Source organism: Osmerus eperlanus, chromosome 7 (genome assembly GCF_963692335.1).
Source record: "Osmerus eperlanus chromosome 7, fOsmEpe2.1, whole genome shotgun sequence".
Classification (NCBI taxonomy): Eukaryota; Metazoa; Chordata; class Actinopteri; order Osmeriformes; family Osmeridae; genus Osmerus; species Osmerus eperlanus.
The window spans coordinates 947743-965242 of NC_085024.1; the positions used below are offsets into that span (position 1 = coordinate 947743).

A 17500-nucleotide genomic window follows, 5' to 3' on the forward strand; every position below is an offset into this window, starting at 1 on the left:
ACTCTACACTCTACACTATTACACTCTACACTCTACACTATTACACTCTACACTCTACACTCTTACTCTACACTCTACACTCTACACTCTACACTCTACACTCTACACTCTACACTCTACACTCTACACTCTACCACTCTACACTCTAACACTCTACACTCTACACTACTACACTCTACACTCTACACTCTACACTCTAACTCTACACTCTACACTCTACACTCTACACTCTACACTACACTCTACACTCTACACTCTACACTCTACACTCTACACTATTACACTACACTATTACACTCTACTACACTCTACACTCTACACTCTACACTCTACACTTACACTCTACACTATTACACTCTACACTACTCTACACTCTACACTCTACACTCTACACTCTACACTCTACACTCTACACTCTACTCTACACTCTACACTCTACACTATTACACTCTACACTCTACACTCTACACTCTACACTCCTACACTCTACACTCTACACTCTACACTCTACACTCTACACTCTACACTCTACACTCTACACTATTACACTCTACACTCTACACTCTACACTCTACACTCTACACTCTACACTCTACACTCTACACTCTACACTCTACACTATCTACACTCTACACTATTACACTCTACACCTACACTCTACACTATTACACTCTACACTCTACACTCTACACTCTACACTCTACACTCTACACTCTACACTCTACACTATTACACTCTACACTCTACACTATTACACTCTACACTCTACACTCTACACTATTACACTCTACACTCTACACTCTACACTCTACACTCTACACTCTACACTCTACACTCTACACTCTACACTATTACACTCTACACTCTACACTCTACACTCTACACTCTACACTCTACACTCTACACTCTACACTATTACACTCTACACTCTACACTCTACACTCTACACTCTACACTCTACACTCTACACTCTACACTCTACACTCTACACTCTACACTCTACACTATTACACTCTACACTCTACACTCTACACTCTACACTCTACACTCTACACTCTACACTCTACACTATTACACTCTACACTCTACACTCTACACTCTACACTCTACACTCTACACTCTACACTCTACACTCTACACTCTACACTATTACACTCTACACTCTACACTATTACACTCTACACTCTACACTCTACACTCTACACTCTACACTCTACACTCTACACTCTACACTCTACACTATTACACTCTACACTCTACACTCTACACTCTACACTCTACACTCTACACTCTACACTATTACACTCTACACTCTACACTCTACACTCTACACTCTACACTCTACACTCTACACTATTACACTCTACACTCTACACTCTACACTCTACACTCTACACTCTACACTCTACACTATTACACTCTACACTCTACACTCTACACTCTACACTCTACACTCTACACTCTACACTATTACACTCTACACTCTACACTCTACACTCTACACTCTACACTCTACACTCTACACTCTACACTATTACACTCTACACTCTACACTATTACACTCTACACTATTACACTCTACACTCTACACTCTACACTCTACACTCTACACTCTACACTCTACACTCTACACTATTACACTCTACACTCTACACTCTACACTCTACACTCTACACTCTACACTCTACACTCTACACTCTACACTATTACACTCTACACTCTACACTCTACACTCTACACTCTACACTCTACACTCTACACTCTACACTCTACACTCTACACTATTACACTCTACACTCTACACTCTACACTCTACACTATTACACTCTACACTCTACACTCTACACTCTACACTCTACACTCTACACTATTACACTCTACACTCTACACTCTACACTCTACACTATTACACTCTACACTCTACACTCTACACTCTACACTCTACACTCTACACTCTACACTATTACACTCTACACTTTACACTCTACACTATTACACTCTACACTCTACACTCTACACTATTACACTCTACACTCTACACTCTACACTCTACACTATTACACTCTACACTCTACACTCTACACTATTACACTCTACACTCTACACTCTACACTATTACACTCTACACTCTACACTCTACACTCTACACTATTACACTCTACACTCTACACTCTACACTCTACACTCTACACTCTACACTATTACACTCTACACTCTACACTCTACACTATTACACTCTACACTCTACACTATTACACTCTACACTCTACACTCTACACTCTACACTCTACACTATTACACTCTACACTCTACACTATTACACTCTACACTCTACACTCTACACTATTACACTCTACACTATTACACTCTACACTCTACACTCTACACTATTACACTCTACACTCTACACTATTACACTCTACACTCTACACTCTACACTCTACACTATTACACTCTACACTATTACACTCTACACTCTACACTCTACACTATTACACTCTACACTATTACACTCTACACTCTACACTATTACACTCTACACTCTACACTCTGGCTCTTCTGGTCCTTGATCTGCTGCTGTACTTTCTATGTCGTTTTGCATCTAAGGAAACAGGAAGTGATCATGAAATTCACATTCACTTCCTGTCAGGGCACGCCCGTGTCTGATTGTTGGTACCATTTCTCTGTGGCTGGACTAAAAAGCTACTCAAGAAATTAGGCAGATAGAAAGACCTTGTGACGACGGCCATTTTTCTCCGCTTCAAGACAACCTTGCCTCCTGGGATTATTAATGACATCCTTGTGCTGTGTGATTTCTCTCTGTCCTCACATCCCTCCCTGCAAAGCCACCAAAGACTACAATCTCCCTCTCCCCTCCCCTCCTCCAAAACTCCCTTCCTCCTCCTCCTCCTCTCCTCTCCTCTTCTCCTCCTCCTCTCCTCTCCTCTCCTCCTCTCCTCGGGAGGTTAGACCTCCAGCAGGACTTTCTCCTAACACCCCAGCTGTGTGATCTCTCACCCTACAAAGCTGGAGGATGCCTGGTCTCTGTGACTCCTCCCCTCTCTCCCCTGACTCCTCCCCTGACTCCCCCCCTCCCTTCCCCCCTCATCCCCCTCCCTCCCCCAGACAGCTTCTGCTCTCCTTCGACAGCTTCTGCTCTCCTTCAAAGCTCCAGGAAAAATGAGGTGAAACAAACAGCAGAGCAGGGAGAGGTGTGTGGCCTCGCTAAAACACAGCAATACATCAGCCTGTGACAGGGGGAGGGGGAAGGAGGGGGGAGAGGACTGAAGGAGAAGAGAGGCAGGGAGAAAGAGGGAGGGAGGGAGGGAGGGAGGGGAAGGGGGGAGGGAGGCGGAGAGAACCTACCACACAGCCAGGCCTCCTATAGAAATGAACTCATCTGTTCTCAGAGTATCTGAGATCCTGCTGTGTCTTTATGCCGAGAGCAGCTGAGATGGGGGGCAGGGTTAGGGGGGGCAGGGTTAGGGGGGGCAGGGTTAGGGGGGGCAGGGTAAGGGGGGGCAGGGATGGGGGGGCAGGGATGAGGGGGCAGGGATGGGGGGCAGGGATGGGGGGGCAGGGATTGGGGGACAGAGATGGGAGGCAGGGTTATGGGGGGCAGGGTTATGGTAACAGTAACTGCAGACCTTGGTTCTGCTGGTCATGTGACCCTCCCTGCAAAGTGTGGACAGCTTGGTCTACAAGACCAAGCTGTCCACACTGTGGACATCTGTGTGTGTGCGTGTCATCTGTGTGTGTGTGTCATCTGTGTGTGTGCGTGTCATCTGTGTGTGTGTGTCATCTGTGTGTGTGCGTGTCATCTGTGTGTGTGCGTGTCATCTGTGTGTGTGCGTGTCATCTGTGTGTGTGTGTCATCTGTGTGTGTGCGTGTCATCTGTGTGTGTGTGTCATCTGTGTGTGTGTGTCATCTGTGTGTGTGCGTGTCATCTGTGTGTGTGCGTGTCATCTGTGTGTGTGTGTCATCTGTGTGTGTGCGTGTCATCTGTGTGTGTGTGTGTCATCTGTGTGTGTGTGTGTCATCTGTGTGTGTGTGTGTCATCTGTGTGAGTGCGTGTCATCTGTGTGTGTGTGTGTCATCTGTGTGTGTGCGTGTCATCTGTGTGTGTGTGTGTCATCTGTGTGTGTGTGTCATCTGTGTGTGTGTGTCATCTGTGTGTGTGTGTGTCATCTGTGTGTGTGTGTCATCTGTGTGTGTGTGTCATCTGTGTGTGTGTGTGTCATCTGTGTGTGTGCGTGTCATCTGTGTGTGTGCGTGTCATCTGTGTGTGTGCGTGTCATCTGTGTGTGTGTGTCATCTGTGTGTGTGTGTCATCTGTGTGTGTGCGTGTCATCTGTGTGTGTGCGTATCATCTGTGTGTGTGCGTGTCATCTGTGTGTGTGCGTGTCATCTGTGTGTGTGTGTCATCTGTGTGTGTGTGTCATCTGTGTGTGTGTGTGTCATCTGTGTGTGTGTGTCATCTGTGTGTGTGTGTGTCATCTGTGTGTGTGTGTGTGTCATCTGTGTGTGTGCGTGTCATCTGTGTGTGTGTGTGTCATCTGTGTGTGTGTGTCATCTGTGTGTGTGTGTCATCTGTGTGTGTGTGTGTCATCTGTGTGTGTGTGTCATCTGTGTGTGTGTGTCATCTGTGTGTGTGTGTGTCATCTGTGTGTGTGTGTGTCATCTGTGTGTGCGTGTCATCTGTGTGTGTGTGTGTCATCTGTGTGTGTGTGTCATCTGTGTGTGTGTGTCATCTGTGTGTGTGTGTCATCTGTGTGTGTGTGTGTCATCTGTGTGTGTGTGTCATCTGTGTGTGTGTGTCATCTGTGTGTGTGTGTGTCATCTGTGTGTGTGTGTCATCTGTGTGTGTGTGTCATCTGTGTGTGTGTGTCATCTGTGTGTAGGCTCACATGTGGAGCCTGTGTTCAGAATCAGAATAGTGTTTAATTGCCAAGTAAGTGGTCACAAACAAGGAATTTACTCTGGTAAGCAGGTGCATACAGTAAACATAATAAACAAAATAAAATGTAGAAAATGTACAACAACATACAATATATTATAAAATACGATAAAATAAAATAATATACAATAAAATAATATACAATAAAAAATGATACAGAATGTGGAAAAGTGCCAGAGTTGTGATGCATCCTGGTGTAACCCCTGGAGGGCCCAGGAGGCTTCAGACAGCACCTGCTGGAGCCTCAAACATGACCCTGTTTGTGGACATGCATGTACTTCTGATCCTTGATTTCCTGCAGTCATTCCTACATGCACTGCTTGTATGTTGCTTTAGATCAAATGCTAAATTGATTCAAATGTAAAAAGTATTACGTAAATGTAACTTTTTTAAATGTCACTCCTTCTGGTTTTATTCTATAGAAATTAACTTCCAAAATACTTTGGGGTTTGGGGTAGATGTTCCTTAGTTGGGATGTGTGTCCTCCAGCAAGGAGAGAGAGAGAAGGAGGAGGTGGAGGTGGAGAGGGAGGAAGGAGGACAGAACGAGAGAGAGAAGGAGGAGGTGGAGAGGGAGGAAGTGGAGGTGGAGAGGGAGGAAGGAGGAGAGAGAGAAGAGAGAAAGAGAGAGGAGAGAAGGAGAGAGAGCGAGGAGGAGAGAAAGGAGAGAGAAGAGGAGAGAGAAAGAGGAGGAGAGAAGGAGAGAGAAGAGGAGGAGAGAAGGAGAGAGAAGAGTAGAGAGAAGAGAGAGAAAGAGGAGGAGAGGAGAGAGAGAGAGAGAGAGAGAGAGGAGAGAGAGAGGAGAGAGAGAGAGAGAGAGAGAGAGAGAGAGAGAGAGAAGAGAAAGAAGAGAGAGAGAGAGAGAGAGAGAGAGAGAGTGAATGGGGTGTTCCGGTGTGATACAGTAAATCGTGTAATTGGCTGCAGGATTCATTCAGTTTAGCTGCAAAGTATGTGCAAATGATTTCTTCCACCTGACACAGAGCACTTCTGGAGGAAAATTAAATTAAAGCGACAGAGAACATTGCGGGAAGCTGGGACGGTGTGGAACGAGACTTCCAGCTCCAAATCTGATGGAGTTTGATTATAATAATACAGTGCAAATCCAGTTCTCCCAGTAGAGAGGTGTGTGGAGGCACTGGAACGAAGCATCAGCTCGTGTTGACATTCAGCTGCCAGGGCAGTGGGCTGTGTCTCCACACACAAGCCTTTTAAAGCTAATACATAAATGTAACATTACACACACACACACACACACACACACACACAGCAGAGACGCTCTGGTCTGCTACAGACTCACACAGTGATTCTCCCAAATGGTTTAATTACTCCCTCAGTCTGCGTAGCCTAGTGTAACCATGTTGTACGTCTCCGACGGCAACAGTAGCTCTAATCGGATCAGCTCTGAGACAATGAGAGTCTCTGGCACCCTGTGTTGATCCCCGTCATAACACTACTGTCCCTGTGATAATACTACACAACACTACTGTCCCTGTGATAATACTACACAACACTACTGTCCCTGTGATAATACCAAACAACACTACTGTCCCTGTCTGGGGACAGGCCACCAGATCAGAAGAGACACTTTCTCTGAAATTTTTATTTGCATATTCTCGAACAGGCTAGACAGTTGTAGGTTTAAGTCAGTTGTCTAAGGGTGTAATATGCAGGAATTGTGTTATTGTAAGGGTGTAATATGCAGGCATTGTGTTATTGTAAGGGTGTAATATGCAGGTATTGTGTTATTGTAAGGGTGTATTCAGTAGACAGGTGTTTGTTGTGGTAGTTTGGACAGGAAGTTTCATGACTTTCATGAAGTGGAACCACACTTCCTGTCCAGACTCCTGAGGTTGTCTCACCCCGGAATCACAACCTGTCAGCCCGCCTCAGGGGGAGAGTCTGAGAGAGAGGAGGGAAAAGGAGGAGGAGGAGGAGGGAAGAGGGAGGGGAGAGGAGGGGGGAGGAGGGAGGGGAGAGGAGGGGGGACGAGGGAGGGGAGAGGGAGGGGAGAGGAGGGGGGAGGAGGGAGGGGAGAGGGAGGGGAGAGGAGGGGGGACGAGGGAGGGGAGAGGGAGGGGAGAGGAGGAGGAGGGAGGAGGAGGGAAGAGGGAGGGGAGAGGAGGGAGGGGAGAGGGAGGGGAGAGGAGGGGGGACGAGGGAGGGGAGAGGGAGGGGAGAGGAGGGGGGAGGAGGGAGGGGAGAGGGAGGGGAGAGGAGGGGGGACGAGGGAGGGGAGAGGGAGGGGAGAGGAGGGAGGGGAGAGGGAGGGGAGAGGAGGGGGGAGGAGGGAGGGGAGAGGGAGGGGAGAGGAGGGGGGACGAGGGAGGGGAGAGGGAGGGGAGAGGAGGAGGAGGGAGGAGGAGGGAAGAGGGAGGGGAGAGGAGGGAGGGGAGAGGGAGGGGAGAGGAGGAGGAGGGAAGAGGGAGGGGAGAGGAGGGGGGAGGAGGGGGGAGGAGGGAGGGGAGAGGAGGGGGGAGGAGGGAGGGGAGAGGGAGGGGAGAGGAGGAGGAGGGAAGAGGGAGGAGGAGGGAAGAGGGAGGGGAGAGGAGGGGGGAGGAGGGAGGGGAGAGGAGGGGGGAGGAGGGAGGGGAGAGGGAGGGGAGAGGAGGAGGAGGGAAGAGGGAGGAGGAGGGAAGAGGGAGGGGAGAGGGGGGAGGAGGGAGGGAAGAGGAGGGAGGAGGGAGGGAAGAGGAGGGAGGAGGAGGGAGGAGGAGGAGGGAAAAGGAGGAGGAGGAGGAGGGAAGAGGGAGGGGAGAGGAGGGGGGAGGAGGGAGGGGAGAGGGGAGAGGAGGGGGGAGGAGGGAGGGGAGAGGGAGGGGAGAGGAGGAGGAGGGAGGAGGAGGGAAGAGGGAGGGGAGAGGAGGAGGAGGGAAGAGGGAGGGGAGAGGGAGGGAGGAGGAGGGGGGAGGAGGAGGGGAGAGGAGGAGGAGGGAGGAGGGAGGAGGAGGGAAGAGGGAGGGGAGAGGGGGGAGGAGGGAGGGAAGAGGAGGGAGGAGGGAGGGAAGAGGAGGGAGGAGGAGGGAGGAGGAGGAGGGAAGAGGGAGGGGAGAGGAGGGATGGGGGGAGGGACGACGGAGGAAGAGCAGGGGAGGGAGGGGAGGAGGTGGGAGGAGGAGAGAGGAGGTGGCGGGGGTGGTCCATCTTGTGTCGCTGGTGTGGAGGACAGATGATGGAGGCCTGTGGCTGCCGCTGGCGGAGACAAGCGGACGCTTTGTGAGGCGATTATGTAGGAGGAGCAAGCGGTGATCCCCCTGTAGGAGGGAGCATGCCTGGGAATGATTATCCTCCGGGAGAGGGAGGAGGAGGAGATGAAGAGGAGCGCAGGGAGAAGATGGAGAGAGGAGGGAGGAGGAGGGAGGAGGGAAGGCCCGTGGCTGTGATTATGAAACTGTCTGTCAGAGATGAAAGCTCCAGGAGGCAGAATAACAGCAGCCTCCCACAGCAGACAGGAAGTAGGCTACGGCTCTGAGCTTACCTGAGGTTATATACACCTAGCCTCTGCATGCACACACACACACACACACTCACACACACACACATACATATAAACACTCACACACTCACACACACACAGACATTACAAGACTTACACACACATACACAGTCACATGCATGACCACAGACACAGTAACATGCACACATACACACACACACACATACAGTAGCATACATTTATACCCACAGTCACATGTATGCACACAGACATGCACACACACATACAGTAGCATACATACATACCCACACACACACGCACACACTCACACATAATGTGGAGAGGGTAGGAGGGGAGAGTGAGAATGAGAGGGAAGGAGAGAGAGCGCGAAAGCGAGCGAGAGGAGAGCATGAAAGCAAACATGCTGCAAATAGAAAGAGAAAGAGAGAGACAGAGAGAGTGCTTCAGGGGGCTGGTCGGCCACAAAGACGTGACTAAACAAGGGCCTGTGTGGCTTCTGTCTCTTTCCAGGAGGGTTGAGCAGATAAAGAAGCCAGTATTTGTTTTTCTCTCAGCTCTGCCTCCTAGAGAACAGGAAAACAGAACTCCTCTCCTCCTCTACTCTACTCCCTCCTCTCATTTTCTCTCCTCCTCCCCTCTCTTCCTCCAGGAGGAGGGGAGGAGAAGAGGAGAGTAGAAGAGGAGAGGAGGAGAGGAGGGTACAGAGAGGAGCTAGGGGTAGATGCCAGCAGAGACTGGTCCTGCAGGTTCAGAAGAGGGAGGTGGGATGTCAGGGGAGACTGGTCCTGCTGGTTCAGAAGAGGAGGTGGGATGTCAGGGGAGACTGGTCCTGCTGGTTCAGAAGAGGAGGTGGGATGTCAGGTGAGACTGGTCCTGCTGGTTCAGAGGGAGGTGGGATGTCAGGTGAGACTGGTCCAGCTGGTTCAGAAGAGGAACTGGGATGTCAGGTGAGACTGGTCCTGCTGGTTCAGAAGAGGAGGTGGGATGTCAGGGGAGACTGGTCCTGCTGGTTCAGAAGAGGAGGTGGGATGTCAGGTGAGACTGGTCCTGCTGGTTCAGAAGAGGAGGTGGGATGTCAGGTGAGACTGGTCCTGCTGGTTCAGAATAGGAGGTGGGATGTCAGGTGAGACTGGTCCTGCTGGTTCAGAAGAGGAGGTGGGATGTCAGGTGAGACTGGTCCTGCTGGTTCAGAAGAGGAGGTGGGATGTCAGGTGAGACTGGTCCTGCTGGTTCAGAAGAGGAGGTGGGATGTCAGGTGAGACTGATCCTGCTGGTTCAGAGGGAGGTGGGATGTCAGGTGAGACTGGTCCTGCTGGTTCAGAGGGAGGTTGGATGTCAGGTGAGACTGGTCCTGCTGGTTCAGAGGGAGGTGGGATGTCAGGTGAGACTGGTCCTGCTGGTTCAGAGGGAGGTGGGATGTCAGGTGAGACTGGTCCTGCTGGTTCAGAAGAGGAGGTGGGATGTCAGGTGAGACTGGTCCTGCTGGTTCAGAGGGAGGTGGGATGTCAGGTGAGACTGGTCCTGCTGGTTCAGAAGAGGAGGTGGGATGTCAGGTGAGACTGGTCCTGCTGGTTCAGAAGAGGGAGGTGGGATGTCAGGTGAGACTGGTCCTGCTGGTTCAGAGGGAGGTGGGATGTCAGGTGAGACTGGTCCTGCTGGTTCAGAGGGAGGTGGGATGTCAGGTGAGACTGGTCCTGCTGGTTCAGAAGAGGAGGTGGGATGTCAGGTGAGACTGGTCCTGCTGGTTCAGAATAGGAGGTGGGATGTCAGGTGAGACTGGTCCTGCTGGTTCAGAAGAGGAGGTGGGATGTCAGGTGAGACTGGTCCTGCTGGTTCAGAAGAGGAGGTGGGATGTCAGGTGAGACTGGTCCTGCTGGTTCAGAAGAGGAGGTGGGATGTCAGGTGAGACTGGTCCTGCTGGTTCAGAAGAGGAGGTGGGATGTCAGGTGAGACTGGTCCTGCTGGTTCAGAATAGGAGGTGGGATGTCAGGTGAGACTGGTCCTGCTGGTTCAGAAGAAGAGGTGGGATGTCAGGTGAGACTGGTCCTGCTGGTTCAGAAGAGGAGGTGGGATGTCAGGTGAGACTGGTCCTGCTGGTTCAGAAGAGGAGGTGGGATGTCAGGTGAGACTGGTCCTGCTGGTTCAGAAGAGGAGGTGGGATGTCAGGTGAGACTGGTCCTGCTGGTTCAGAAGAGGAGGTGGGATGTCAGGTGAGACTGGTCCTGCTGGTTCAGAGGGAGGTGGGATGTCAGGTGAGACTGGTCCTGCTGGTTCAGAGGGAGGTGGGATGTCAGGTGAGACTGGTCCTGCTGGTTCAGAGGGAGGTGGGATGTCAGGTGAGACTGGTCCTGCTGGTTCAGAGGGAGGTGGGATGTCAGGTGAGACTGGTCCTGCTGGTTCAGAGGGAGGTGGGATGTCAGGTGAGACTGGTCCTGCTGGTTCAGAGGGAGGTGGGATGTCAGGTGAGACTGGTCCTGCTGGTTCAGAGGGAGGTGGGATGTCAGGTGAGACTGGTCCTGCTGGTTCAGAGGGAGGTGGGATGTCAGGTGAGACTGGTCCTGCTGGTTCAGAGGGAGGTGGGATGTCAGGTGAGGTAATTACACACATGCAGTCTTTATCCTCCTCCTCCATTATTTCCACGCTTGGCAGCCCAGCTCACACACAGGTCAGTATTTCGCAACTCTCTGGTGATTGATTGACACCTACAGAAAGCGGGGCTCTGGCCAATCAGGCGAGCCGCTGTCAGGAGGACCGGGATCAGGCTTCAAGCAGGGGAGAGCAGCTGATGCCAGAGTGTGTTACCGTAGGAACATCCTCACCTGATTGACAGCTGGGGCCTCTTTCAAGACGGACAGAGCCAATTGGCTTAATTAGCCCAGTCTTACTTCCTGGTCTATCAATGTTTTGTTTGAACAAGAATTGGATTTGTGATACAGGATTTAGGCCTCAGGCTGTAATTTATTCAGTTCAAACATGCAGGCTTGTTTTGTAAGAAAGTCAATATGTGGACAGGTATGCAGACAGCTATCTACAGGAGGTGTGATGTTCTGGAACTGACTGGAGGTTTGGCTGATGATTGGGAATGTCCTGGCCTCAGCAACACAGCATCACCGGGGGGGGGGGGGGGGGGGGGGGGGGGGGCTGGTGATTCAAAAGATTTTTTCAATCACCATCATTTTTAATTATGCAACTTTTTAACAGTGTTGCAAAGTGCTGTGCATTTAGTTAAACCACAACCGCATCACACATAAATAAATAAAGCATAATTAAACTATTAAGAAAGTGTCTAGCCCTCAAAGATATACTGAAGAGCTCAGCAAGGCTGTGAGGCAGAACTGAATAAAGTTTAAACTGAGAAGATCTGCTGTTTGTTGCTCTGCTGAAGGACTGTGTAGATGTGTGTTCTGTTTCCAACAGTCATCTTTTACATCATCAGTATTCAGTATTTCCCTGTTCAGTATTCATGTTCAGTATTCATGTTCAGATTCATGTTCAGTATTCATGTTCAGATTCATGTTCAGTATTCATGTTCAGATTCATGTTCAGTATTCATGTTCAGTATTCATGTTCAGATTCATGTTCAGTATTCATGTTCAGATTCATGTTCAGTATTCATGTTCAGTATTCATGTTCAGATTCATGTTCAGTATTCATGTTCAGTATTCATGTTCAGTATTCGTGTTCAGATTCATGTTCAGATTCAGTGCCCAAGAACAGGACCGTGGTTACGGTTACATTCATGTTCAGGTCTTCCTAATCAGTTGGCGCCTGCATGGCCGGGCCACTTCCTCGTTGAGCAGACATTACTAGATGATCCCTGATCCGCTGGGCTGCGAGGTGTTGCGACATCACGTCTGTGACGGCCCGCCTTGATGATGTTCGATAATTACCCTTGTGCTCACCGCTTAATGAACATCATTACACAGTCTTTCACATGCTCTCCATGATTAATTGTTACAACATTTCTTTGTTGGGTTCCAACAAATCACCCCCTCCCCTCGTCTGCTCCTCCTTCCAACTCAGAGGAGCGCAGATGAGTCCTCTGCTCCTCCTTCCAACTCAGAGGAGCGCAGATGAGTCCTCTGCTCCTCCTTCCAACTCAGAGGAGCGCAGATGAGTCCTCTGCTCCTCCTTCCAACTCAGAGGAGCGCAGATGAGTCCTCTGCTCCTCCTTTCAACTCAGAGGAGCGCAGATGAGTCGTCTGCTCCTCCTTCCAACTCAGAGGAGCGCAGATGAGTCCTCTGCTCCTCCTTTCAACTCAGAGGAGCGCAGATGAGTCGTCTGCTCCTCCTTCCAATTCAGAGGAGCGCAGATGAGTCGTCTGCTCCTCGTTCCAACTCAGAGGAGCGCAGATGAGTCGTCTGCTCCTCCTTCCAACTCAGAGGAGCGCAGATGAGACTGCTGCTGAAGATCAAACATCAACTCAAATAAAACTACATGAATCTAATCAAGCTTGTCTGCAGCCCTTTTTAAAAGCAATGTTACACCCTAACCCTAACACAAGGCTTCACAGATGCCTTCAGATCAGCATCTATTACCAACCTAGACCTTCAGACCTGCAATCTGCCTACCCTCGAGGACCTGCACACCTCGAGGACCCTGAGGCGTGCGAGGAAGATTGTGGCCGACCCCTCCCACCCTGGTCACTCCCTGTTCCAGCTACTCCCCTCTGGCAGAAGGCTGCGGTCCATCAGGACCAAAACCTCACGCCACAAGAACAGTTTCTTTCCATCTGCTACTGGCCTCTTCAACAAGGCCAAGGACTCCCATTGACATTCATTCAATTATTTAACAATTATAAGTCAATCTAATGGCAATTCAGTATTCATAAGCCACTTTATCTCAGTATCCGATTGCACTATGTTGACCATTCACGCTGCTCATTCTATTCTTAATTTTATATATATTTTATTTTATATTTAAATTGTTGTATTCTTAGATTGTTTAGTTCTTGAAAATAGTTAAACTTTTGTACTGATTCGTATATGTTTAGTGTTTTGCACCTTCCTGCCACAGTAAATTCCGTGTTTGTATAACATACATGGCGAATAAACCGAATTCTGATTCTGATTCAGAGAAGACCAGGACAAACTCCTCAAAAAACACACACATACACACACACACACACACACAAACCAAATACACACACACAATATGAAAACACACACACAAACTGAATACACACACAAACATACAAACATACAAACACCAAACACACACAAACATGCACACACACAAAACACACACACACTCAGCCCCATAGCTAAACATCATCGGAGATGTCAAACGGAAAGTTCTAATCCGGTTCTTTGGTTCCATAGTCGGGGGCAACAGGGGCAATTAGTCTGGATTGGTTCCACAGAAGTCCTAATTGAGAGGCTGTCACCCAGTTAAGCAAGGCCTGTCTTAAGAGCATCTGCTTAATAAGGCATGGTCTAATGCAATGAGGTGCCTGTTCCCAATCAGCCATGACAGACTCATTTATACTGGGCCAGACAGGGGAGGGAAGGGAGAGGAGCGGAGGAGAAGAGAAGAGAGGAGAAGAGAAGAGAGGAGAGGGGAAGGGAGAGGAGCGGAGGAGAAGAGAAGAGAGGAGAAGAGAAGAGAGGAGAAGAGAAGAGAGGAGAGGGGAAGAGAGGAGAGGGGAAGGGAGGGGAGCGGAGGAGAAGAGAAGAGAGGAGAAGAGAAGAGAGGAGAGGGGAAGGGAGGGGAGCGGAGGAGAAGAGAAGAGAGGAGAAGAGAAGAGAGGAGAGGGGAAGGGAGGGGAGCGGAGGAGAAGAGAAGAGAGGAGAAGAGAAGAGAGGAGAGGGGAAGGGAGGGGAGCGGAGGAGAAGAGAAGAGAGGAGAAGAGAGGAGAGGGGAAGGGAGGGGAAGGGAGAGGAGCGGAGGAGAAGAGAAGAGAGGAGAAGAGAGGAGAGGGGAAGGGAGCGGAGGAGAAGAGAAGAGAGGAGAAGAGAAGAGAGGAGAAGAGAGGAGAAGAGAAGAGAGGAGAAGAGAAGAGAGGAGAGGGGAAGGGAGAGGAGCGGAGGAGAAGAGAAGAGAGGAGAAGAGAAGAGAGGAGAGGGGAAGGGAGGGGAGCGGAGGAGAAGAGAAGAGAGGAGAAGAGAGGAGAGGGGAAGAGAAGAGAGGAGAGGGGAAGGGAGGGGAGCGGAGGAGAAGAGAAGAGAGGAGAAGAGAAGAGAGGGGAAGGGAGGGGAGGAGAAGAGAAGAGAGGAGAGGAGAAGAGAGGAGAGGGGAAGGGAGGGGAAGGGAGAGGAGCGGAGGAGAAGAGAAGAGAGGAGAAGAGAAGAGAGGAGAGGGGAAGGGAGCGGAGGAGAAGAGAAGAGAGGAGAAGAGAAGAGAAGAGAGGAGAAGAGAAGAGAGGAGAAGAGAAGAGAGGAGAAGAGAAGAGAGGAGAGGGGAAGGGAGGGGAGCGGAGGAGAAGAGAAGAGAGGAGAAGAGAAGAGAGGAGAGGGGAAGGGAGGGGAAGGGCCAGACATGAGGAAGATAAAGAATCAGTAAATATCTAGGTGTGCTAGCTAAACAGACTCACACACATATACACACATACACTCACTCACACATATATACACACACACGTACACACTCACACACACCAAGTGATTGATATGCTATTGCATCAGATCGCTCAGCGTGACAAATTGTGTGGTGACACTAGAACACTGTAGAGCCTGCACCACCAGACACATAACCTGGGGAAGGAGGGGGGAGGAGGAACGAGGAGGAAGAGGAGGGGAGGGGGTTGACCTAGCACCAGACCTTACCTTACCAGTCTACCCCATACCTACCTCCTTTTAGACTTCTCTCTCTCTTCCTCTCTCTCACTCCTCCTCCTTTCCTCCTCTCTCTCTCTCCCTCTCTCTCTCTCGCTCTCCTCCTCCTCTCTCTCTCTTTCCTCCTCCTCTCTCTTTCCTCCTCTCCTCCTCTCTCTCTCTCTCCTCCTCCTCCCCTCCTCCTCTCTCTCTTTCCTCCTCTCTCTCTCTCCTCCTCTCCTTCTCCTCTCTCTCTCTCTCGCTCTCCTCCTCCTCTCTCTCTCTCCTCCTCCTCTCCTCTCTCTCTCTATCTTTGATAGATTCTGTTCATTTATCCTGGAAGCGGAGGAGACAGGTGTGTGATGTGATCTATCACCATGGCGATGGAGGGACCAGAGTGTCCCTGATCACAGCACCTATCTGTCTCTGAGGCTGAGCCCCCGACCCCCTTGAACCCCCCCAGCCAACACCGACCCCCCCCCAACCCCTCAGACACACACATGAAACTCACACACACACATATATGTAAAAAAACAAACACACACACATCACACATCAAAACCAGTGGAGTGTGCAGTGCTGTCACTGTCTGGCCCAGACAGAATTGATCAAATTAGGCCTGAAGAACCATTCAACACTGGAAAGGAGGAGAGGGGAGAGGAGAGGAGGATAGGAGTAGACAAGGTTCTGTCTAGAGTAGAGAGGGTTCTACCTGAAATAGACATGGTGGAGCATCATGGGATGTGTTTACGCCGAGAAGGATTCCGTCAGCGTACGATGGTGTTCTCTCTAATGACTGCTCTCCAACTGCTTCAACCTGCAGGCTCCATTCACCTGACTCCAGAACTGTGTGTGTGTGTGTGTGAGCGTGAGCGTGAGGGAAGGAAGGAGGGAAGGAGAAGGAGTGAGAGAGAGGGAGCAAGGGAGAGAGAGCTGTGGGTTCAAATTGTTTTCTATAAGTCACCTCTGAAAGGGATTAGAGTTGATCTCCTCATTGATTGGTTTCTGGAGCTTGCTGGGCGGAGCCTGGCTGGGGCATGGGGTTGGACAGGAGAGCTGGGGGGCGGAGCTTGCCCCCAGAACCCAGAGACAGAGAGTGAGCAGAAGTCATGGGGAGAGAGAAAGAGAGAGAGAGAGCGAGAGAGACAGAGAGAGAGACAGAGAGAGAGAGAGAGAGAGAGAGAGAGAGAGAGAGAGAGAGAGAGAGAGAGAGAGAGAGAGAGAGAGAGAGAGAGAGAGAGAGTAAAGGAGTTCTCCTCCAGGGTTGTTGATACTGGAGGAGAACAGTGATGGTATGATGATATGGGTATTGTGGGTATTGTGCTTCCTCTCATTGTTCTGCTTCATCTTCTGTCCTTCTTCCCCCCTGTTCTTCTCTAGTACAATAGCCCCCCCCCCCCCCCCCCCCCCCCCCTCTGCAGGCTTCAGTTTTACTAACAGACTTAATTACACGAAAGCTTTCAGCAGGGATGATGACACCCAATCCACGTTCTGTCCTTTTGTGAAACCAGATGGTATATCCCACACACACACACTTACACATGCCTGCACACAAAAATACACATTTCCGCACGCACACACACTTACACACGCCTGCACAAACACACACATACACATTTCGCACACACACACGCTTACACACGCCTGCACGCACACACACACTTACACAAGCCTGCTTACACACAAACATGCCCCTGCCCTGCCCTGCTTTACTCTGTCCTGCCCTGCCCTGCCCTGCCCCGCTCTGTCCTGCTCTGCTCTGCTCTGCCCTGCCCTGCTCTGTCCTGCTCTGCTCTGCTCTGCTCTGCCCTGCCCTGCCCTGCCCCGCTCTGTCCTGCTCTGCTCTGTCCTGCTCTGCCCTGCCCTGCTCTGCTCTGTCCTGCTCTGTCCTGCTCTGCCCTGCCCTGCCCCGCCCTGCTCTGCCCTGCTCTGCCCTGTCCTGCCCTGCCCGGTCCTGCCCGGTCCTGCTCTGCCCTGCTCTGCCCTGCTCTGTCCTGCTCTGCCCTGCTCTGTCCTGCTCTGCCCTGCTCTGTCCTGCTCTGCCCTGCTCTGCCCTGCTCTGTCCTGCTCTGCCCTGCCCGGTCCTGCCCTGCCCTGCCCTGCAGACTGGGATTCCTGGCTGCTCTGCTTTTTACACAGTGAAGGACATGTGCACGTGGTGGACATGTGAAGCTGGTGTGTTTGGAGGCTGATTCACGTCTTCATGTTGCAGCAGAGATGGGGGGTGTTAACCTGCTGGGTGGTGGGGGAGTGCATGCGTGCTGGAGGGATACCTGTGGCCTTGGTACAAGTCGTAGCCTGTAGCGATGCTATTGACCCATGCTAATGACCTG

The 17500-nt window shown here is 50.8% G+C and overlaps 1 protein-coding gene across 1 annotated transcript in view; it reads left to right on the top strand.

Annotated features, from left to right (window-relative positions):
- The window catches only part of LOC134024039 (trichohyalin-like), a gene marked incomplete at both ends in the record, with an annotated part of 126012 nt that extends 111207 nt beyond the window's left edge, over positions 1 to 14805 (top strand). The window contains 3 exons of the mRNA XM_062466421.1: positions 5514 to 5834; positions 13986 to 14112; positions 14234 to 14805. Of these exons, the coding sequence (XP_062322405.1) occupies positions 5514 to 5834; positions 13986 to 14112; positions 14234 to 14805 (1020 nt within the window). The remainder of the gene's footprint in view (positions 1 to 5513; positions 5835 to 13985; positions 14113 to 14233) is intronic.
- Between the last annotated feature and the right edge of the window lie 2695 nt (positions 14806 to 17500).